Source organism: Salvelinus alpinus, chromosome 17 (assembly GCF_045679555.1).
Source record: "Salvelinus alpinus chromosome 17, SLU_Salpinus.1, whole genome shotgun sequence".
Taxonomy (NCBI): domain Eukaryota; kingdom Metazoa; phylum Chordata; class Actinopteri; order Salmoniformes; family Salmonidae; genus Salvelinus; species Salvelinus alpinus.
Genome location: NC_092102.1, coordinates 38,156,251 through 38,178,654, shown reverse-complemented (window position 1 = coordinate 38,178,654; position 22,404 = coordinate 38,156,251). Strand labels below are relative to the sequence as shown.

General features: G+C 49.5%; 1 protein-coding gene across 2 annotated transcripts in view; it reads left to right on the top strand.

Annotated features, from left to right (window-relative positions):
- LOC139542910 (zinc finger protein 512B-like) overlaps positions 1-22,404 on the top strand; it is a 61,418-nt gene that overhangs the window by 31,473 nt on the left and 7,541 nt on the right. For both annotated transcript variants that reach the window (XM_071348882.1, XM_071348883.1), the window contains exons 9-11: positions 2,649-2,780; positions 2,935-3,062; positions 4,964-5,056. In XM_071348882.1, the coding sequence (XP_071204983.1) occupies positions 2,649-2,780; positions 2,935-3,062; positions 4,964-5,056 (353 nt within the window). The remainder of the gene's footprint in view (positions 1-2,648; positions 2,781-2,934; positions 3,063-4,963; positions 5,057-22,404) is intronic.

The following is a 22,404-nucleotide window of genomic DNA, read 5'->3' as shown; positions in this document are numbered from 1 at the left end:
TCTTAGTCAGCATTATCTTCACTCTCTTTCCCTCCCTGACTCTCCTTCCCTCTCTGACTCTCTCTTTCCCTCCCTGACTCTCTCTTTTCCTCCCTGACTCTCTCTTTCCCTTCCTGACTCTCTCTTTCCCTCCCCGACTCTCTCTTTCCCTCCCTGACACTCTCTTTCCCTTCCTGACTCTCTCTTTCCCTTCCTGACTCTCTCTTTCCCTTCCCGACTCTCTCTTTCCCCCCCTGACTCTCTCTTTCCCTCCCTGACTCTCTCTTTCCCTCCCTGACTCTCTCTTTCCCTTCCTGACTCTCTCTTTCCCTCCCTGACTCTCTCTTTCCCTTCCTGACTCTCTCTTTCCCTCTTTCCCTTCCTGACTCTCTCTTTCCCTCCCTGCCTCTCTCTTTCCCTTCCTGACTCTCTCTTTCCCTTCCTGACTCTCTTTCCCTTCCTGACTCTCTCTTTCCCTTCCTGACTCTCTTTCCCTCCCTGACTCTCTCTTTCCCTCCCTGACTCTCTCTTTCCCTCCCTGACTCTCTCTTTCCCTCCCTGACTCTCTCTTTCCCTCCCTGACTCTCTTTTTCCCTCCCTGACTCTCTCTTTCCCTTCCTGACTCTCTCTTTCCCTTCCTGACTCTCTCTTTCCCTTCCTGACTCTCTCTTTCCCTCCCTGACTCTCTCTTTCCCTTCCTGACTCTCTCTTTCCCTCCCTGACTCTCTCTTTCCCTTCCTGACTCTCTCTTTCCCTCCCTGCCTCTCTCTTTCCCTTCCTGACTCTCTCTTTCCCTTCCTGACTCTCTCTTTCCCTTCCTGACTCTCTTTCCCTCCCTGACTCTCTCTTTCCCTCCCTGACTCTCTCTTTCCCTCCCTGACTTTCTCTTTCCCTCCCTGACTCTCTCTTTCCATCCCTGACTCTCTCTTTCCCTCCCTGACTCTCTTTTTCCCTCCCTGACTCTCTCTTTCCCTTCCTGACTCTCTCTTTCCCTTCCTGACTCTCTCTTTCCCTTCCTGACTCTCTCTTTCCCTCCCTGTCTCTCTCTTTCCCTTCCTGACTCTCTCTTTCCCTCCCTGACAGTTCTCTTTCCCTTCCTGACTCTCTCTTTCCCTCCCTGACTCTCTCTTTCCCTCCTGACTCTCTCTTTCCCTCCTGACTCTCTCTTTCCCTCCCTGACTCTCTCTTTCCCTTCCTGACTCTCTCTTTCCCTCCCTGACTCTCTCTTTCCCTTCCTGACTCTCTCTTTCCCTCTTTCCCTCCCTGACTCTCTCTTTCCCTCCCTGCCTCTCTCTTTCCCTTCCTGACTCTCTCTTTCCCTTCCTGACTCTCTCTTTCCCTTCCTGACTCTCTTTCCCTCCCTGACTCTCTTTCCCTCCCTGACTCTCTCTTTCCCTCCCTGACTCTCTCTTTCCCTTCCTGACTCTCTCTTTCCCTCCCTGACTCTCTCTTTCCCTCCTGACTCTCTCTTTCCCTCCTGACTCTCTCTTTCCCTCCCTGACTCTCTCTTTCCCTTCCTGACTCTCTCTTTCCCTCCCTGACTCTCTCTTTCCCTTCCTGACTCTCTCTTTCCCTCTTTCCCTCCCTGACTCTCTCTTTCCCTCCCTGCCCCTCTCTTTCCCTTCCTGACTCTCTCTTTCCCTTCCTGACTCTCTCTTTCCCTTCCTGACTCTCTCTTTCCCTCCCTGACTCTCTCTTTCCCTCCCTGACTCTCTCTTTCCCTCCCTGACTCTCTCTTTCCCTCCCTGACTCTCTCTTTCCCTCCCTGACTCTCTTTTTCTCTCCCTGACTCTCTCTTTCCCTTCCTGACTCTCTCTTTCCCTTCCTGACTCTCTCTTTCCCTTCCTGACTCTCTCTTTCCCTCCCTGACTCTCTCTTTCCCTTCCTGACTCTCTCTTTCCCTCCCTGACTCTCTCTTTCCCTTCCTGACTCTCTCTTTCCCTCCCTGACTCTCTCTTTCCCTCCTGACTCTCTCTTTCCCCCCTGACTCTCTCTTTCCCTCCCTGACTCTCTCTTTCCCTTCCTGACTCTCTCTTTCCCTCCCTGACTCTCTCTTTCCCTTCCTGACTCTCTCTTTCCCTTCCTGACTCTCTCTTTCCCTTCCTGACTCTCTCTTTCCCTTCCTGACTCTCTCTTTCCCTCCCTGACTCTCTCTTTCCCTTCCTGACTCTCTCTTTCCCTCCCTGACTCTCTCTTTCCCTTCCTGACTCCCTCTTTCCCTCCCTGACTCTCTCTTTCCCTCCCTGACTCTCTCTTTCTCTTCCTGACTCTCTCTTTCCCTCCCTGACTCTCGCTTTCCCTCCCTGACTCTCTCTTTCCCTCCCTGACTCTTTCTTTCCCTCCCTGACTCTCTCTTTCCCTCCCTGACTCTCTCTTTCCCTCCCTGACTCTCTCTTTCCCTCCCTGACTCTCTCTTTCCCTCCCTCTCTCTTATTTTACGTCCTCACTCTTGTTCCTCCTGTGAAATGCAGCTGCTAAATAAAAAGTATGCCTCTGTAATTGTCCTGGTGTTGTACTGCACTGCCTAATGGACTCTGTTTTAGACTCTCTTTAACTCTGACTGTAAATGTCCCTGGATCCCTTTCCCCCGTTACTGAACCTGAACCATGTACACGCGTATGCACACGTATGCACACGTCACGTCCACAGTCACACACTGTATGTTTCAGGTATGAACAAGGTAGAGGAGAAGCTAAAGGCTGGTCGTGTGAAGAGATCAGAGGGAGGTCTGTTCAGCGAGGAGCCCCAGAGGAAGAACCCTGGCCCAGCCTCCAGAAGAGACCCACCACCCCTCATCTCTGGTACTGAAATGGCTGTTCTGGACTACTTGTGTATTTTGGTTTATTGACAAGACAAAATCCATCTCCCAATTTACTCCCTCGTACACATGTTTACCTCAGCGTGTTTCTGACAATATAAAGTATTGATTGGTTGATTGGTTGATGTATCCTCCAGGTACTCCAGCAGAGGCCCAGTGGCAGCATGCCATCTCAGAGCGAGGGGAGGTGCTCTGTCCTACCTGCTCCATCGTCACCAGAAAGACCGTCTCCGGCCTTAAGAAACACATGGAGATCTGCCAAAAGGTGAGTGGACCACACAGCTGTCAATCAAAACAGAGGCCTAGGGTGATTGTATAGGAGAACTATATCAATCCAAACAGATGTTTTCACAACTCAAATGAAATAGTGCCTATCTTTCCCTTTCATTTGAGATTGTAGCCTGCAGATTTCTCTTACTGCTTGTAGCAGGATCCTCACAACAGATGGCCATATTCTGTCTCAGTTCGACTTCTGAAGTATGAATACATTTGACATAACATATTTTGATTTGGGGGTGAACAATATATTTATGATCCGTCATCACCATTCTCGTCACATCTGGCTTTCATTCCTCTAAATTAAGGATTGTGTTTCACACTCACTGTTGAAACTCTGAAACAGCAATATATCATTTGACACTTGCCCTAAATCACATTCCATATGTCCCATGTTCTATATAATATTATACTTGGGTTCTGTTCCACATCTGTTCTTGATTCCAACTCGCTCAAACAATTGTTCTGAACACATTCTGATCAGTGTCAGTTGCCATACATATTTATACCAACATCTAAATATTACTGTACATTATATAATGTTGTGTACAAGAACAATATACACTCAGTGGACAGTTTATTAGGTACACCACCCTGTTAATGAAAATGGTTAGCTCCTACAGACAGTGAGTCACGTGGTTTGTTGATGAGAGGTCGAAGGAGAACGGCAAGAATGGTGCAAGCTAACAGGCCACAAACAGGGAAATACTGTAGCAGTACAACAGTGGTGTGCAAAACGGCATCTCGGAAAGTACAACTCGTCCACCCTTGTCACGGTGGGATATTGCAACAGGCAACTACACCGGGTTCCACTCCTGTCAGCTAAAAAGAAGAAGAAGCGGCTCCAGTGGCCACGTGATCAGCAACACTGGACAACTGAGGGGTGGAACAACATTGTCTGGTCTGGCGAATCCTACTTCCTGTTGCGTCATGCTGATGGCAGAGTTAGGGTTTGGCTTAAGCAGCATGAGTCCATGGCCCCATCCTGCCTGGTAGCCTTTCATGGCACACGTTAGGCTCCTTGATACCAATTGAGCAACGTTTCCATACGCTGAAGAATTCAGGTTGTTCTGGAGACAACTGGGGGGTCCGACCGGTACTAGATGGGTGTACCTAATAAACTGTCCGCTGAGTGTATTACAGTATATTATATTGGTATTTTAATTATTGTACTGCTTTCTGTGATGCAGTTTTAACCACTTCATCGAGTTCTGACTAATATTGTACTCTGGGGATGAGAATGAGTCCGGCACACTGTTAGACGCCTGCCTCTCGCTGAGGACCCCTCGGGAAAGGTCTGGGGAGCCATTCGATTGCAAAGTAATGATTGGGGGCTGGAGGAATGATACTGTGGCTGAGTCTCAATACTCTGAAGTAGCCTCCACTCGTTTAACTGTACCACTCTGAAAACCCAGGCTAGCTCAAAGCAATCAGGAAAGGACACAAGGAGAGGTAGCCTAGACTATTCAGACACACACTAAGATTGCTGTGTGGCAGTAAGCTGGGTCAGTAGTAGGTACTTATGAGAGCCTGTTCTTTATGAAGCCTGGCCTGGTGGGCTGTGAGACTGTAAAAGTGACTGCATTGCCATTAAGGAGTGGTGGAATCCCCACATCAGCACAGGGGTCAGTCACTGTAAAACCTCTTCCAGATACGTCCATATGTGTGTCTTCATGAAAACAGATACTTTCCAGTTATTGGTCTTGATGACTACCTGACGAAGACCATTCTGGGTGAAATGGTTCTGTATCACTAGCTCATGTGAAGCTCACGCTGGGGGAACAGTGAGCAGAAATGCACTCTCTTTTCATAGGTTCTTTACTGTCATTGGATTCAAGAGGCTCTGATGAATAGGAATGACTGTGTGACCTTTGTCCTTTAACCCTGCAGCTCCAGGACGCCCTGAAGTGCCAGGAGTGCCACAAACAGTTCCGGTCCAAGGCCGGACTCAACTACCATACAATGGCTGAGCACAGCAGCAAGGTACACACATGCACACACACACACACACACACACACACACGTTTTTTCCCGAAGTTGATTGATCTATTGAGCCGCTGGTCAGAAACGATCCATTTTAAAAGTAACCCTGGGGGTTTCATCAACAACATGACAGCGGAGGGAACTCTGTTGTGGTTCCCTTCAGACGCGAGGCATTGGTTTGGGATTGGGGGTGAAATGTCCTAATTGATTTCTATTGTTCTGCTTTTTGGCAGAGCTGAAGTTCTGATTGATATGGCGGTTCTGAGAGCCTGCACATTCCATTCTGGTGCTGTGTTCAGTCCCTCAGTAGAGAGGTTCATCAAGATATCAACATGGCCCTCCCTCCTGCATTAGTGGAATGGTGCTCATATTAAGTTTGTTGAATAATTCAAAACTACTATCTCAGAAAGCATCATAAAATATAAATGAGCAAACCTGTGTGTGTGTGTGTATTCCAGTCAGCCTTGCCATCATAGCTGATCTGTTTAAATTATGCCCTCATTTGTGTTCAGTCTCTGCCTTTTGTCCCATGGTCATATTGGCAGCTCTCCATATCATTATTAGGAGAGAGTGCAGTTTGTGTTTTAAAGCAGTGATTCGAACTTCCATGGTGTGTGTGTGTGTGTGTGTGTGTGTGTGTGTGTGTGTGTGTGTGTGTGTGTGTGTGTGTGTGTGTGTGTGTGTGTGTGTGTGTGTGTGTGTGTGTGTGTGTGTTGTTCTGCATTACCTGCAGAAGTGGCATCATTGCTAATCTGTACCCAGTGTGTGTCCTCTGGTCACATGGCTGAGCCACAGTGCAGTGTGGGAAAAGCCAGCAGGATGACAGTGACCTTGTTGTTGTACTGTGATACACTAGCTAACTCGTATTTTCTACACTCTTAGAAACAAAGGTGCTAGAACCAACAAGGGATCTTCAGCTCTCTCCATAGGATAACCTTTTGAAGAACCCTTTTTGGTTCCATGTAGAACCCTTTTCACATAGGGTTCTAGATGGAACCCAAAAGAGTTCTACCTGCAACCAAAAAGGGTTATCCTATGGCGACAGCCGAAGAACCCTTTTGGAACCCTTTCTTTTACTAAGAGTGTATCTCCTCTCTATCCCTCTCTCTAGTGCTCCCTCTCTCTCTAGTGCTCTCTCTCTCTCTAGTGCTCTCTCTCTCTCTAGTGCTCTCTCTCCCTAGTGCTCTCTCTCTCTCTAGTGCTCTCTCTCTCTCTAGTGCTCTCTCTCTCTCTAGTGCTCTCTCTCTCTCTAGTGCTCTCTCTCTCTCTAGTGCTCCCTCTCTCTAGTGCTCTCTCTCTCTCTAGTGCTCTCTCTCCCTAGTGCTCTCTCTCTCCCTAGTGCTCTCTCTCCCTAGTGCTCTCTCTCTCTCTAGTGCTCTCTCTCTCTCTAGTGCTCTCTCTCTCTCCCTAGTGCTCTCTCTCTCTAGTGCTCTCTCTCTCTCTCTAGTGCTCTCTCTCCCTAGTGCTCTCTCTCTCTCTAGTGCTCTCTCTCCCTAGTGCTCTCTCTCTCTCTAGTGCTCTCTCTCTCTCTAGTGCTCTCTCTCTCTCTCTAGTGCTCTCTCTCTCCCTAGTGCTCTCTCTCTCTAGTGCTCTCTCTCTCTCTCTAGTGCTCTATCTCTCTCTCTCTAGTGCTCTCTCTCTCTAGTGCTCTCTCTCTCTCTAGTGTTCTCTCTCTATCCCTCTCTCTAGTGCTCTCTCTCTCTAGTGCTCTCTCTCTCTAGTGCTCTCTCTCTCTCTAGTGCTCTCTCTCTATCCCTCTCTCTAGTGCTCTCTCTCTCTCTCTAGTGCTCTCTCTCTATCCCTCTCTCTAGTGCTCTCTCTCTCTCTAGTGCTCTCTCTCTCTAGTGCTCTCTCTCTCTCTAGTGCTCTCTCTCTATCCCTCTCTCTAGTGCTCTCTCTCTCTCTCTAGTGCTCTCTCTCTATCCCTCTCTCTAGTGCTCTCTCTCTCTCTAGTGCTCTCTCTCTATCCCTCTCTCTAGTGCTCTCTCTCTTTCTCCCTCTCTAGTGCTCTCTCTCTCTAGTGCTCTCTCTCTAGTGCTCTCTCTTTCTAGTGCTCTCTCTCTCTCTCTCTAGTGCTCTCTCTATCCCCCTCTCTAGTGCACTCTCTCTATCCCTCTCTCTAGTGCTCTCTCTCTCTCTAGTGCTCTCTTTCTACCTCTCTCTCTAGTGCTCTCTCTCTATCGCTCTCTCTCTAGTGCTCTCTCTCTAGTGCTCTCTCTAGTGCTCTCTCTCTCTCTAGTGCTCTCTCTCTATACCCCTCTCTAGTGCTCTCTCTCTATCCCTCTCTCTAGTGCTCTCTCTCTCTCTAGTGCTCTCTCTCTATCCCTCTCTCTAGTGCTCTCTCTATCCCTCTCTCTAGTGCTCTCTCTGTCTCTAGTGCTCTCTCTCTATCCCTCTCTCTAGTGCTCTCTCTCTCTAGTGCTCTCTCTCTAGTGCTCTCTCTCTATCCCTCTCTCTAGTGCTCTCTCTATCTCTAGTGCTCTCTCTCTATCCCTCTCTCTAGTGCTCTCTCTCTCTAGTGCTCTCTCTCTCTTACTTCCTCTCTCTCTAGTGCTCTCTCTCTAGTGCTCTCTCTCTCTCTAGTGCTCTCTCTCTCTAGTGCTCTCTCTCTCTCTAGTGCTCTCTCTCTCTCTATCCCTCTCTCTAGTGCTCTCTCTCTCTAGTGCTCTCTCTTTCTAGTGCTTTCTCTCTCTAGTGCTCTCTCTCTCTCTCTCTAGTACTCCCCCCTCTCTCTCTCTAGTGCTCTCTCTCTCCCTAGTGCTCTCTCTCTCTCTAGTGCTCTCTCTCTCTCTAGTGCTCTCTCTCTCTCTAGTGCTCTCTCTCTCTCTAGTGCTCTCTCTCTCTCTAGTGCTCCCTCTCTCTAGTGCTCTCTCTCTCTCTAGTGCTCTCTCTCCCTAGTGCTCTCTCTCTCTCTAGTGCTCTCTCTCCCTAGTGCTCTCTCTCTCTCTAGTGCTCTCTCTCTCTCTAGTGCTCTCTCTCTCTCCCTAGTGCTCTCTCTCTCTAGTGCTCTCTCTCTCTCTAGTGCTCTCTCTCCCTAGTGCTCTCTCTCTCTCTAGTGCTCTCTCTCCCTAGTGCTCTCTCTCTCTCTAGTGCTCTCTCTCTCTCTAGTGCTCTCTCTCTCTCCCTAGTGCTCTCTCTCTCTAGTGCTCTCTCTCTCTCTCTAGTGCTCTCTCTCCCTAGTGCTCTCTCTCTCCCTAGTGCTCTCTCTCTCTCTAGTGCTCTCTCTCTCTCTAGTGCTCTCTCTCTCTCTCTAGTGCTCTCTCTCTCCCTAGTGCTCTCTCTCTCTAGTGCTCTCTCTCTCTCTCTAGTGCTCTATCTCTCTCTCTCTAGTGCTCTCTCTCTCTAGTGCTCTCTCTCTCTCTAGTGTTCTCTCTCTATCCCTCTCTCTAGTGCTCTCTCTCTCTAGTGCTCTCTCTCTCTAGTGCTCTCTCTCTCTCTAGTGCTCTCTCTCTATCCCTCTCTCTAGTGCTCTCTCTCTCTCTCTAGTGCTCTCTCTCTATCCCTCTCTCTAGTGCTCTCTCTCTCTCTAGTGCTCTCTCTCTCTAGTGCTCTCTCTCTCTCTAGTGCTCTCTCTCTATCCCTCTCTCTAGTGCTCTCTCTCTCTCTCTAGTGCTCTCTCTCTATCCCTCTCTCTAGTGCTCTCTCTCTCTCTCTATCCCTCTCTCTAGTGCTCTCTCTCTTTCTCCCTCTCTAGTGCTCTCTCTCTCTAGTGCTCTCTCTCTAGTGCTCTCTCTTTCTAGTGCTCTCTCTCTCTCTCTCTAGTGCTCTCTCTATCCCCCTCTCTAGTGCACTCTCTCTATCCCTCTCTCTAGTGCTCTCTCTCTCTCTAGTGCTCTCTTTCTACCTCTCTCTCTAGTGCTCTCTCTCTATCGCTCTCTCTCTAGTGCTCTCTCTAGTGCTCTCTCTCTATACCCCTCTCTAGTGCTCTCTCTCTATCCCTCTCTCTAGTGCTCTCTCTCTCTCTAGTGCTCTCTCTCTATCCCTCTCTCTAGTGCTCTCTCTATCCCTCTCTCTAGTGCTCTCTCTGTCTCTAGTGCTCTCTCTCTATCCCTCTCTCTAGTGCTCTCTCTCTCTAGTGCTCTCTCTCTATCCCTCTCTCTAGTGCTCTCTCTATCTCTAGTGCTCTCTCTCTATCCCTCTCTCTAGTGCTCTCTCTCTCTAGTGCTCTCTCTCTCTTACTTCCTCTCTCTCTAGTGCTCTCTCTCTAGTGCTCTCTCTCTCTCTAGTGCTCTCTCTCTCTAGTGCTCTCTCTCTCTCTAGTGCTCTCTCTCTATCCCTCTCTCTAGTGCTCTCTCTCTCTAGTGCTCTCTCTTTCTAGTGCTTTCTCTCTCTAGTGCTCTCTCTCTCTCTCTCTAGTACTCCCCCCTCTCTCTCTCTAGTGCTCTCTCTCTCTAGTGCTCTCTCTCTCTCTAGTGCTCTCTCTCTCTAGTGCTCTCTCTCTCTCTAGTGCTCTCTCTCTCTCTAGTACTCCCCCCTCTCTCTAGTACTCCCCCCCCCTCTCTCTCTAGTGCTCTCTCTCCCTAGTGCTCTCTCTCTCTAGTGCTCTCTCTCTAGTGCTCTCTCTCGCTAGTGCTCTCCCTCTCTCTAGTGCTCTCTCTCTCTAGTGCTCTCTCTCTCTAGTGCTCTCTCTCTCTCTAGTGCTCTCTCTCTCTCTAGTACTCCCCCCCTCTCTCTCTAGTGCTCTCTCTCTCTCTAGTGCTCTCTCTCTCTAGTACTCCCCCCCCTCTCTCTCTAGTGCTCTCTCTCTCTCTAGTGCTCTCTCTCTCTCTAGTACTCCCCCCTCTCTCTCTCTAGTGCTCTCTCTCTCTCTCTAGTGCTCTCTCTCTCTCTAGTACTCCCCCCTCTCTCTCTAGTGATCTCCCTCTCTCTAGTGCTCTCTCTCTTTCTCTCTCTCTAGTGCTCTCTCTCTCTCTAGTGCTCTCTCTCGCTCTAGTACTCCCCCCTCTCTCTCTCTAGTGCGCTCTCTCTCTCTAGTGCTCTCTCTCTCTTTCTCTCTCTCTAGTGCTCTCTCTCTCTAGTGCTCTCTCTCTCTTTCTCTCTTTGTAGTGCTCTCTCTCTCTAATACTAACCCCTCTCTCTCTAATGCTCTCTCTAGTACTCCCTCTCTCTTTCTCTCTCTCTAGTGCTCTCTCTTTCTCTCTCCCTCTTGTGCTCCCTCTCCCTCTTTCTCTCTCTCTAGTGCTCTCTCTCTCCAATACTCCCCCCTCTCTCTCTCTCTAATGCTCTCTCTAGTACTCCCTCTCTCTTTCTCTCTCTCTAGTGCTCTCTCTCTCTCTCTCTAGTACTCCCCCCTCTCTCTCTAGTGATCCCTCTCACTCTAGTGCTCTGTCGCTCTCTCTCTAGTGCTCTCTCTCTTTCTCTCTCTCTAGTACTCCCCCCTCCCTCTCTAGTGCTCTCTCTCTCTAGTTCTCTCTCACTCTAGTGCTCCCTCTCTCTCTAGTGCTCTCTCTCTCTAGTGCTCTCTCTTTCTCTCTCTAGTACTCCCCCCTCTCTCTCTAGTGCTCTCTCACTCTAGTGCTCTCTCTCTCTAGTGCTCTCTCTTTCTCTCTCTCGTACTCCCCCCTCTCTCTCTAGTGCTCTCTCTTTCTCTCTCTCTAGTGCTCTCTCTCTTTCTCTAGTACTCCCCCCTCTCTCTCTATTGCTCTCTCACTCTAGTGCTCCCTCTCTCTCTAGTGCTCTCTCTCTCTAGTGCTCTCTCTCTCTAGTGCTCTCTCTTTCTCTCTCTCTCGTACTCCCCCCTCTCTCTCTAGTGCTCTCTCTCTCTCTCTCTCTCTCTCTAGTACTCCCCCCTCTCTCTCTATTGCTCCCTCTCTCTCTAGGGTGCTCTCTTTCTCTCTCTCTAGTGCTCTCTCTCTTTCTCTCTCTCTCGTACTCCCCCCTCTCTCTCTAGTGCTCTCTCTCTCTCTCTCTCTAGTGCTCTCTCTCTTTCTCTCTCTCTAGTGCTCTCCATCTTTCTCTCTCTCTAGTGCTCTCTCTCTCTCTCTAGTGCTCTCTTTCTTTCTCTCTCTCTCGTACTCCCCCCTCTCTCTCTATTGCTCCCTCTCTCTCTAGGGTTCCCTCCCTCTCTCTCTCCCTCTCTCTCTCTCTCTAGGGTGCCCTCCCTCTCTCTTTCTCTCTCTCTAGTGCTCTCTCTCTTTCTCTCTCTCTAGTGCTCTCTCTCTCTCTATTGCTCTCTCACTCTCTAGTGCCCCCCCTTCTCTCTCTCTCTAGGGTGCCCTCCCTCTCTCTCTCTCTCTCTCTCTCTCTCTCTAGGGTGCCCTCCCTTTCTCTCTCTCTCTAGGGTGCCCTCCCTCTCTCTCTCTCTCTCTCTCTCTCTCTCTCTCTCTCTCGTGCTCCCTCTCTCTCCCTCTCTCTCTCTCTCTCTAGTGCGCCCTCTCTCTCTCTCTTTCTCTCTCTCTCTCTCTTGTGCTCCCTCTCTCTCTCTTTTTCTCTTTCGCTCTCTCTTACTTCCTCTCACACTCTCACAAAATGTTTGTCTCGCACTTTTCCACTCTCTTTCTTTCTCTGTCTTTTTCAATATATATTTCTCTTTCACTCTTTCTCAATTCAATTTGCTTTATTGGCATGACGTAACAATGTACATATTGCCAAAGCTTGTTTACAATGTAAAAATGAGAATCAAAATTGTCAACGGGACAACAGTAACAACAATAACCAAGGGTCAAAATAACCATACATTCAACAATAACAATAAACATACAGTAAAGGACATGTGCAGGTTGATTGGTTTGTCAGACACTGTCCCTCAACTTATGGCAGGCAGCAATGTAGTGCGCTGCCAACCCACAGCTCTCTGCGTCCTCCCCCAACAGGACGGGTAGCCTATCCTCATCAGAGAGGTCTTTGAAACCTTGAATAAGAGTTTCAAATTTGGGGAAATGACACTCGCTAATTGTTTTATATTTTTGACATTTTGTCAGGAAATGCAGCTCCGTCTCAGGTTCTGCTATTGTGCAGTGGTTGCACAGCCTTTCCTCTACAGGGAGCCAGGTTTTCCTGTGTCTACCCTTCTCAATGGCAAGGCTGTGCTCACTGAGCCTGTACTTTGTCAAGGTTTTTCTAAAGTTTTGATCAGTAACCATGGTCAAATATTTAGCCACGGTGTACTGTCGATTTAGGGCCAGATAGCACTGCATTTTGCTCTGTGCTTGTGCTTGTGTTTCCCAATAAGCAATATAGTTTTGTTTTGACTGTGTTGTAATTTGGTTTATCCTGATTGATTGGATGTTCTGGTCCTGAGGCTTCAGTGTGTTAGTAGAACAGGTTTGTGAACTCAGCCCCAGGACCAGCTGGATGAGGGGACTCTTTTCTTTGTTCAGCTCTTGGTATTGCAGGGCTTGGTAATGATATGAGAGGGGGTCACTGTATTTTAGATGTTTCCAAAACTTAATTGCTCTTTTTTGAGTTTTTATTATTAGTGGATATTTGCCTAATTCTGCCCTGCATGCATTGTTTGTAGTTTTCCTCTGGACATGTAGGAGAATCTTACAGAACTCTGCATGCAGGGTTTCAATGGGATGTTTGTCCCATTTGATGAAATCTTGTTTTGCAAGTGGACCCCACACCTCGCTGCCATAAAGTGCAATTGGTTCAATGACATATTCAATTAGTTTTAGCCAAATTTTAATAGGTATTTCAATTTGAATTTGCTTTTTAATTGCGTAGAATGCCCTGCGTGCTTTCTCTCTCAGTTCATTCACTGCTTCATTAAGGTGTCCAGTTGAGCTTATTTTTAAACCTAAGTAATTGTAGTGTGTGCAGTGCTCTATATATTTTGTACCAATTGAGAACTTTGGTCTAATTCCCTGAGATCTGGATCTTCTCTGGAAAATCATTATTTTAGTCTTTTTGGGGTTTACTGCCAGGGCCCAGGTCTGGCAGTACTGCTCTAGCAGGTCCAGGCTCTGCTGTAGGCCATGTGCTGTGGGTGACAGCAGGCATAGGTCATCGGCGAAGAGTAGGCATTTAACCTCTGAATTATGGAGACTAACACCAGGGGCTGAGGATTTTTCTAGAATAGTGGCCAATTCGTTGATGTAAATATTGAAGAGTGCTGGGCTCAGATTACAACCCTGACGAAGGCCCCGCCCCTGGTTAAAGAATTCTGTTCTTTTCTTGCCAATTTTAATGCTGCACGTATTGCCAGTATACATTGATTTAATTATGTCATATGTTTTACCCCCTACACCACTTTCAATAACTTTGTAGAACAGTCCTGTGTGCCAAATAGAATCAAATGCTTTTTGGAAGTCGATAAAGCAAGCGTATATTTTGGTATTATTTTGGTGGACATGTTTATCTATCAGGGTGTGTAGGGTGTAAATATGATCGGTCGTGCGATGTTTTGGTATAAATCCAATTTGGCTTTTACTCAAGACATTGTCCTTATTAAGGAAGTTTAGAACTCTTACATTTATAATACTACAGAAAACCTTCCCCAGGTTACTGTTCACACAAATGCCTCTGTAATTGTTAGGGTCAAATTTGTCTCCGTTTTTAAAGATTGGGGTTATGAGTCCTTGATTCCAGATGTCAGGGAAATAACCTACACTCAGGATCAAATTAAACAGTTTTAATATAGCCAACTGAAATTTTGCACTAGTGAGTTTGAGCATCTCATTTAGGATGCCATCAGGTCCGCATGCCTTTTTAAATTTGAGAGCCTGAAGTTTCTTATAGAGCTCCTGGTCAGTAATTGGGGAGTCCAGTGGATTTTGATTGTCCTTTATAGCTCTTTCTAATCCATTCAACTTCTCATGAATTTGGCGTTGTTCTGCGTTTGTGTCAATTTGAACGGTGTTGTAGAGTGTTTTAAAATGGGTTGTCCATATGTCACCATTTTGTATCGCTAATTCCTCTTGTTTAGATTTTTTTATTTTTTTCCAATTTTGCCAGAAGTTGTTTGTGTTTATGGACTCCTCAATTAGCGTCAGCTGCTTTCTGTTGTACTGTGCTTTTTTGGTTCTGAGTGTACGTTTATAGAGTTTTAAAGTCTCACAGTAATGAAGGCGTAATTCACCATTATTTGGGTCTCTGTGCTTTTGGTTGGATAGTGTTCTAAGTTTTTTCCTTATAATTTTACAATCTGCATCAAACCAGTTGTCATCTGTGATCTTTTTTGTTTTGTTTTTTATCAATTTCAATTGTGCTTCTTTTGCCGTTTGCCTGAATATATAGTTGATGTTTTGTACTGCTAGATTGATGCCTTCTTTACTGTGAGTGAATGTGGTATCCAGAAAGTTATCTAAGAGTGTTTGGATATTTTGGTTCCAGGTTGCTTTCTGGTATTCTTCTGTGCTGTTTTGGGCCCATCTGTATGAATGTCTGATGTTGTACAGCTTACTGGGCTGTGAATGTGTGGTTGTTTCCATGTCTGTTCTTTTGAGGAACAATGTAATTTGGCTGTGATCAGACAGAGGTGTTAGTGGCTTGACAGTGAATGAGCTGAGAGAGAAGGGGTCAATGTCTGTGATCATATAGTCTACTGTACTGTGGCCAAGAGGTGAGCAGTAGGTGAATCTCCCCAAAGAGTCCCCCCGTAACCTACCATTGACAAAGTACAGACCCAGGCTTCTACAGAGCTGCAACAGATCCCTTCCGTTTTTGTTGACGGTGCTGTCACTGTTGTTTCTATTGGGGAGATTAAGACAGTTAGAAACATTATGGCCTGTAATAAAGCTGTCCCCTTGTGTGCTCGTTAGATCAAGTAGTGTTCCTGTGCGCGCATTTGTGTCACCACAGATGAGCACATTTCCCTGGGCCTGGAAATGGCACGTCTCTTCCTCAAGGGTGGGGAAGATCTCCTCTGAGTAATATGGGGATTCTGAGGGGGGGATATAAATTGCGCAAAGGAACACATCTTTTTCTGTCAGTACAAGTTCTTTTTTCAGTTTTAACCAAATGTGATATTTGCCAATTTTGAGGGGATCAATTAGATGTTGTAGGTCGGATTTGTACCAAATGATCAGTCCTCCAGAGTCTCTGCCTCTATTGACAGAGCTGTGTTTTTGTGACGGCACAATTACCTCTCTGTAACCTGTGGGACAGTGAGTGACAATGTCAGCCTTACACCATGTCTCCTGCAGAATGATGACGTCAACATCTTTAAGATTTTTGTTGAACTCCAGTGCTAAACTCTTCAGTCCAAAGGTTGATGAGTTTAGGCCCTGAATGTTCCACATGCTAACTGACAGTGATTTCATGTTCCAAAAGAAAGAATAGCAGTCAGAAATACAGTAACTAACTATTAAGTTGTTAAGAGCGAGATAAACAGGATAACAGCCAACATTTTTTCTGTTATATAAACATTCCTATTCATTGAACAAGTACATTTTAGTACAATAGGTGTGTGTGTGTGTGTGTGTGTGTGTGTGTGTGTGTGTGTGTGTGTGTGTGTGTGTGTGTGTGTGTGTGTGTGTACATGCGTCCGTGTGTGTTTCGTGCAGTTTCGTGCAGATGTATTGGAGGAGCTGTTTAATCTCACTCAATCCCACAGGGTTCTCCTGTCCTCTGACAACCTCTGCGTAGCTGCGCTGGTCCTGCTGTTGGGCCCTGTGGAGTGGAGGGGGGCCAGGTCTGGGCCGTGGGGCTTCCTCTCTGGTCTGGTAGGGGTGGTGGTCTGGTGCGGGGTAGTAGGCTGGGCCCGGTCCGGTCTGGCTAAGCCGATGGAAGTGGTGATGGTCTGGTGGTGGGTGGGGCCTGTGGGGTGCGCTGGGTCTGGTGTGGCGTTGAAGGGGCCTGGGGCTCCTTGTTGGTGCAGTGGTCTGGTAGGGGTCTCTGGGTGTTCCTCTGTCCAGTGCGGCATGGGGTGTTTGTCTACCAAGTGCCACGTCCTTTAGAGACTTGACAAACATCCCTACTGTCTGCTTCCTCAGGTGGGAGTAGTCGTGCAGATGCTCTGGGGTGATTGTTGTGTGGTGAGCAACGTGTACGTTTGGGAGTAGGCCACACCCTCTGGTGATGTCAGCGTTGACTTTCTGAATGGTACGGTGATGGAAGTCTTTGCGGGGCAGCAGAGTGGAGATGGTGATGTGGGAGTTGGGGAACCGCTCAGAGGCCCTCTCTGCTACTCTGTTGACCAGCCTGCCTACTCTCTCCTGCTCCTCTCGCAGGTTGTTGGTGCCGGTGTGAATAATAATGTGGCCTGGTGTGCCAAAGTCAGGCTGGGACAGGATGTGGAGTGCATCCTGTGTTTTTGGGCACCATATTTTGCGCACCTTGTGTTGGGGGAAGAGTTTATCTTCTTGGATGAATTTCCCATTTGAGTCAATGAGGATGGCCACCTCAGTGGGTTTTACCAGATTAGTGTGTTTACGGTCTGGGGCTGGAGTACACAGGGCCTGTGTACATGGAGGGGTGTGTGGGGGTGTGTCAGGGGGGGCCAGAGAGCTTCTCTCTGTCGTAGGTGTCTCCATGTGAGCCTCCTTGTTGACTGGGGGTGTGGGTAAAGTGTTGTCGGTATGGGGGGGGGTTGTGGGTAAAGGTGGGTCGGTGGGGGTGTTAGGGGTGGTGAGGGGCTGCAGCTTCTCTCTAGGAGTCTCTACAGTCTGCTCTCTGTGCTGCAGCACCCTCTTGATGACAGATAACTCCTTTGTCATCTCCTCCTTTACCTGCACCAGCTCTCTCCTCATGGTGGCCTTTACCTCCTCCAGCGCTGTGGTAAGGCTCTCTCTCAGCTCCTGGACAGAGTTCTTCAGCTGGGTCCTGCACTGGTTGATCTGGTCCTGTAGAAGCTCTGTGTCTGGACTGGTGGTGGTGTAGCTGGGGAGCTGCTCCTTCAGCTCAGTAACCCATACCTCTATCACTGCCAGCCTGTCTCTCAACAGGCTGATGGTAGTGGGGTCTTGGCTCTGGTGGTTGTAGGCAGGCAGGGGGGAGGATGGTCCTGCTGTTGGGGTGCCTGAGGTGAGGGGAGAGGTCGGGGTGCTGTCCTTTTCTTTTTTGCTTTCCGCTATCTTCGTTAGGGTGGGGAAGTCCTGCACAACAGAGCTGAGTGCAGCCTCACTGCCCTGGACCATGACAGTGCCGTTCTGATACATATTTACTGTCAGAAACCTGTTTTCCTGGTCCTTATCGCTGTCCTCAAAAATGTGGATTTGCCTTCCCTTGCAGATGCCTTTCTTCGTGGTATAGCTGACATGCCTGGTTACAGCTGTATGCCAGGCAGTAGTGTGGTCTGTGTAAAATAACAGGTTTGTAACAGTCCTGTTTTGTGAGCAGTCGGCAAACAAAGTTTCTGGGTTCTCCCTCAGAATTCTGTGTTTAAAATTGATTCTTCCTTTCTCTGATTTGATTTCTGCTGGGTATTCAAAAAAAAGCGGGGAAAGTCTCTCAGTTTCTGTCGCTGCTAACGCTGCTAGCGCTGCCTCAGTGGCCATGTTGCTATGGTTACCACCAGTAAACAGTTAGAGCTAGACGTTAAGCTAACTGACCGATTTGAATTTGGCTAGCTACCACGATGAAGATTGGTCTTTTAACTCACTCTCTGTCAATTTTTTCCTCCTTTGTTGATCTTCAGTTGTACAATTTGATTACCTATACATTTTTTGCTAATTGAATCGTGTCAATCTCGCTCTTAACAAACAAAAAGTTATAACAAGTCAGGAGCTGTTCCTCTGCATGACTTCTCTCTCTCTCTCTCTCCCCCCTCACTCTCGCTCATGTCTGATAAAGGTTTTACAAATAAATGCTGGGGGTTTCTGTGTGTCCCTGGTGGATCTAAGACTGGTGGGAGTGTGTTCTCCAGCCTCAGGGTCTGACTGACATGATTCACTTTGTTTTAGTGTGGGAATAACATGTATTCCTCTGAGTTACAGTCTTTTCCCTCTCAGACTAGGGATGTGTCTCAATAATCTCAAATGACTTCCTCTCCTTCATCTGTACACTCTTAGAAAAAATGGTTCCAAAAGGGTTCTTCAGCTGTCCCCATGTGTTCTACCTGGAACCCAAAAAGGTTCTTCAATGGGTTCTCTTATGGGGACAGCCGAAGAACCCTTTTAGGTTCTAGATAGCACCTTTTTTTCTAAGAGTGTACCAATCTAAAAACATAAGTGAAATCAAAATGGAGGATGCCCACCAGGAATACAGATGATGGAAAAGAGACAAGGACAGAAAGCCAATGTAGACTATTGAGATGCACCTGAGAGTCTATCCACAGTTGCATTTTTAATCCAGAGAGTTGTTCTCTCAACATATGAACTTATTCACTGTCCTGATGTGTAGTCCCCTCCCCTGTCCTCTCTGGCTGTGCTGTGCTGTCAGCTGATGTGTAGTCCCCTCCCCTGTCCTCTCTCTGGCTGTGCTGTCAGCTGATGTGTAGTCCCCTCCCCTGTCCTCTCTCTGGCTGTGCTGTGCTGTCAGCTGATGTGTAGTCCCCTCCCCTGTCCTCTCTCTGGCTGTGCTGTGCTGTCAGCTGATGTGTAGTCCCCTCCCCTGTCCTCTCTCTGGCTGTGCTGTGCTGTCAGCTGATGTGTAGTCCCCTCCCCTGTCCTCTCTCTGGCTGTGCTGTGCTGTCAGCTGATGTGTAGTCCCCTCCCCTGTCCTCTCTCTGGCTGTGCTGTCAGCTGATGTGTAGTCCCCTCCCCTGTCCTCTCTCTGGCTGTGCTGTGCTGTCAGCTGATGTGTAGTCCCCTCCCCTGTCCTCTCTCTGGCTGTGCTGTCAGCTGATGTGTTGTCCCCTCCCCTGTCCTCTCTCTGGCTGTGCTGTGCTGTCAGCTGATGTGTAGTCCCCTCCCCTGTCCTCTCTCTGGCTGTGCTGTGATGTCAGCTGATGTGTAGTCCCCTCCACTGTCCTCTCTCTGGCTGTGCTGTGATGTCAGCTGATGTGTAGTCCCCTCCCCTGTCCTCTCTCTGGCTGTGCTGTCAGCTGATGTGTAGTCCCCTCCCCTGTCCTCTCTCTGGCTGTGCTGTGATGTCAGCTGATGTGTAGTCCCCTCCACTGTCCTCTCTCTGGCTGTGCTGTGATGTCAGCTGATGTGTAGTCCCCTCCCCTGTCCTCTCTCTGGCTGTGCTGTCAGCTGATGTGTAGTCCCCTCCACTGTCCTCTCTCTGGCTGTGCTGTCAGCTGATGTGTAGTCCCCTCCCCTGTCCTCTCTCTGGCTGTGCTGTCAGCTGATGTGTAGTCCCCTCCACTGTCCTCTCTCTGGCTGTGCTGTCAGCTGATGTGTAGTCCCCTCCACTGTCCTCTCTCTGGCTGTGCTGTCAGCTGATGTCTAGTCCCCTCCACTGTCCTCTCTCTGGCTGTGCTGTGATGTCAGCTGATGTGTAGTCCCCTCCCCTGTCCTCTCTCTGGCTGTGCTGTCAGCTGATGTGTAGTCCCCTCCACTGTCCTCTCTCTGGCTGTGCTGTGATGTCAGCTGATGTGTAGTCCCCTCCCCTGTCCTCTCTCTGGCTGTGCTGTCAGCTGATGTGTAGTCCCCTCCCCTGTCCTCTCTCTGGCTGTGCTGTGATGTCAGCTGATGTGTAGTCTCCTCCCCTGTCCTCTCTCTGGCTGTGCTGTGATGTCAGCTGATGTGTAGTCTCCTCCCCTGTCCTCTCTCTGGCTGTGCTGTGATGTCAGCTGATGTGTAGTCCCCTCCCCTGTCCTCTCTGGCTGTGCTGTGATGTCAGCTGATGTGTAGTCCCCTCCCCTGTCCTCTCTCTGGCTGTGCTGTCAGCTGATGTGTAGTCCCCTCCCCTGTCCTCTCTCTGGCTGTGCTGTGATGTCAGCTGATGTGTAGTCCCCTCCCCTGTCCTCTCTGGCTGTGATGTCAGCTGATGTGTAGTCCCCTCCCCTGTCCTCTCTGGCTGTGATGTCAGCTGATGTGTAGTCCCCTCCCCTGTCCTCTCTCTGGCTGTGATGTCAGCTGATATGTAGTCCCCTCCCCTGTCCTCTCTCTGGCTGTGATGTCAGCTGATATGTAGTCCCCTCCCCTGTCCTCTCTCTGGCTGTGCTGTGATGTCAGCTGATGTGTAGTCCCCTCCCCTGTCCTCTCTCTGGCTGTGCTGTGATGTCAGCTGATATGTAGTCCCCTCCCCTGTCCTCTCTCTGGCTGTGCTGTGATGTCAGCTGATATGTAGTCCCCTCCCCTGTCCTCTCTCTAGCTGTGCTGTGATGTCAGCTGATGTGTAGTCCCCTCCCCTGTCCTCTCTCTGGCTGTGCTGTCAGCTGATGTGTAGTCCCCTCCACTGTCCTCTCTCTGGCTGTGCTGTGATGTCAGCTGATGTGTAGTCCCCTCCCCTGTCCTCTCTCTGGCTGTGCTGTGCTGTCAGCTGATGTGTAGTCCCCTCCCCTGTCCTCTCTGGCTGTGATGTCAGCTGATGTGTAGTCCCCTCCCCTGTCCTCTCTCTGGCTGTTATGTCAGCTGATGTGTAGTCCCCTCCCCTGTCCTCTCTGGCTGTGATGTCAGCTGATGTGTAGTCCCCTCCCCTGTCCTCTCTGGCTGTGATGTCAGCTGATGTGTAGTCCCCTCCCCTGTCCTCTCTCTGGCTGTGCTGTCAGCTGATGTGTAGTCCCCTCCCCTGTCCTCTCTCTGGCTGTGCTGTGATGTCAGCTGATGTGTAGTCCCCTCCCCTGTCCTCTCTCTGGCTGTGCTGTGATGTCAGCTGATGTGTAGTCCCCTCCCCTGTCCTCTCTCTGGCTGTGATGTCAGCTGATGTGTAGTCCCCTCCCCTGTCCTCTCTCTGGCTGTGATGTCAGCTGATGTGTAGTCCCCTCCCCTGTCCTCTCTCTGGCTGTGCTGTGATGTCAGCTGATGTGTAGTCCCCTCCCCTGTCCTCTCTGGCTGTGCTGTGATGTCAGCTGATGTGTAGTCCCCTCCCCTGTCCTCTCTCTGGCTGTGATGTCAGCTGATGTGTAGTCCCCTCCCCTGTCCTCTCTCTGGCTGTGATGTCAGCTGATGTGTAGTCTCCTCCCCTGTCCTCTCTCTGGCTGTGATGTCAGCTGATGTGTAGTCCCCTCCCCTGTCCTCTCTCTGGCTGTGCTGTCAGCTGATGTGTAGTTCCCTCCCCTGTCCTCTCTCTGGCTGTGCTGTGATGTCAGCTGATGTGTAGTCCCCTCCCCTGTCCTCTCTCTGGCTGTGATGTCAGCTGATGTGTAGTCCCCTCCCCTGTCCTCTCTCTGGCTGTGATGTCAGCTGATGTGTAGTCCCCTCCCCTGTCCTCTCTCTGGCTGTGCTGTCAGCTGATGTGTAGTCCCCTCCCCTGTCCTCTCTCTGGCTGTGATGTCAGCTGATGTGTAGTCCCCTCCCCTGTCCTCTCTCTGACTGTGCTGTGATGTCAGCTGATGTGTAGTCCCCTCCCCTGTCCTCTCTCTGGCTGTGCTGTGATGTCAGCTGATGTGTAGTCCCCTCCCCTGTCCTCTCTCTGGCTGTGCTGTGATGTCAGCTGATATGTAGTCCCCTCCCCTGTCCTCTCTCTGGCTGTGCTGTGATGTCAGCTGATGTGTAGTCCCCTCCCCTGTCCTCTCTCTGGCTGTGATGTCAGCTGATGTGTAGTCCCCTCCCCTGTCCTCTCTCTGGCTGTGATGTCAGCTGATGTGTAGTCCCCTCCCCTGTCCTCTCTCTGGCTGTGCTGTGATGTCAGCTGATGTGTAGTCCCCTCCCCTGTCCTCTCTCTGGCTGTGCTGTGATGTCAGCTGATGTATAGTCCCCTCCCCTGTCCTCTCTGGCTGTGATGTCAGCTGATGTGTAGTCCCCTCCCCTGTCCTCTCTCTGGCTGTGCTGTGATGTCAGCTGATGTGTAGTCCCCTCCCCTGTCCTCTCTCTGGCTGTGCTGTGATGTCAGCTGATATGTAGTCCCCTCCCCTGTCCTCTCTCTGGCTGTGCTGTGATGTCAGCTGATGTGTAGACCCCTCCCCTGTCCTCTCTCTGGCTGTGATGTCAGCTGATGTGTAGTCCCCTCCCCTGTCCTCTCTCTGGCTGTGATGTCAGCTGATGTGTAGTCCCCTCCCCTGTCCTCTCTCTGGCTGTGATGTCAGCTGATGTGTAGTCCCCTCCCCTGTCCTCTCTCTGGCTGTGATGTCAGCTGATGTGTAGTCCCCTCCCCTGTCCTCTCTCTGACTGTGCTGTGATGTCAGCTGATGTGTAGTCCCCTCCCCTGTCCTCTCTCTGGCTGTGCTGTGATGTCAGCTGATGTGTAGTCCCCTCCCCTGTCCTCTCTCTGGCTGTGCTGTGATGTCAGCTGATATGTAGTCCCCTCCCCTGTCCTCTCTCTGGCTGTGCTGTGATGTCAGCTGATGTGTAGTCCCCTCCCCTGTCCTCTCTCTGGCTGTGATGTCAGCTGATGTGTAGTCCCCTCCCCTGTCCTCTCTCTGGCTGTGATGTCAGCTGATGTGTAGTCCCCTCCCCTGTCCTCTCTCTGGCTGTGATGTC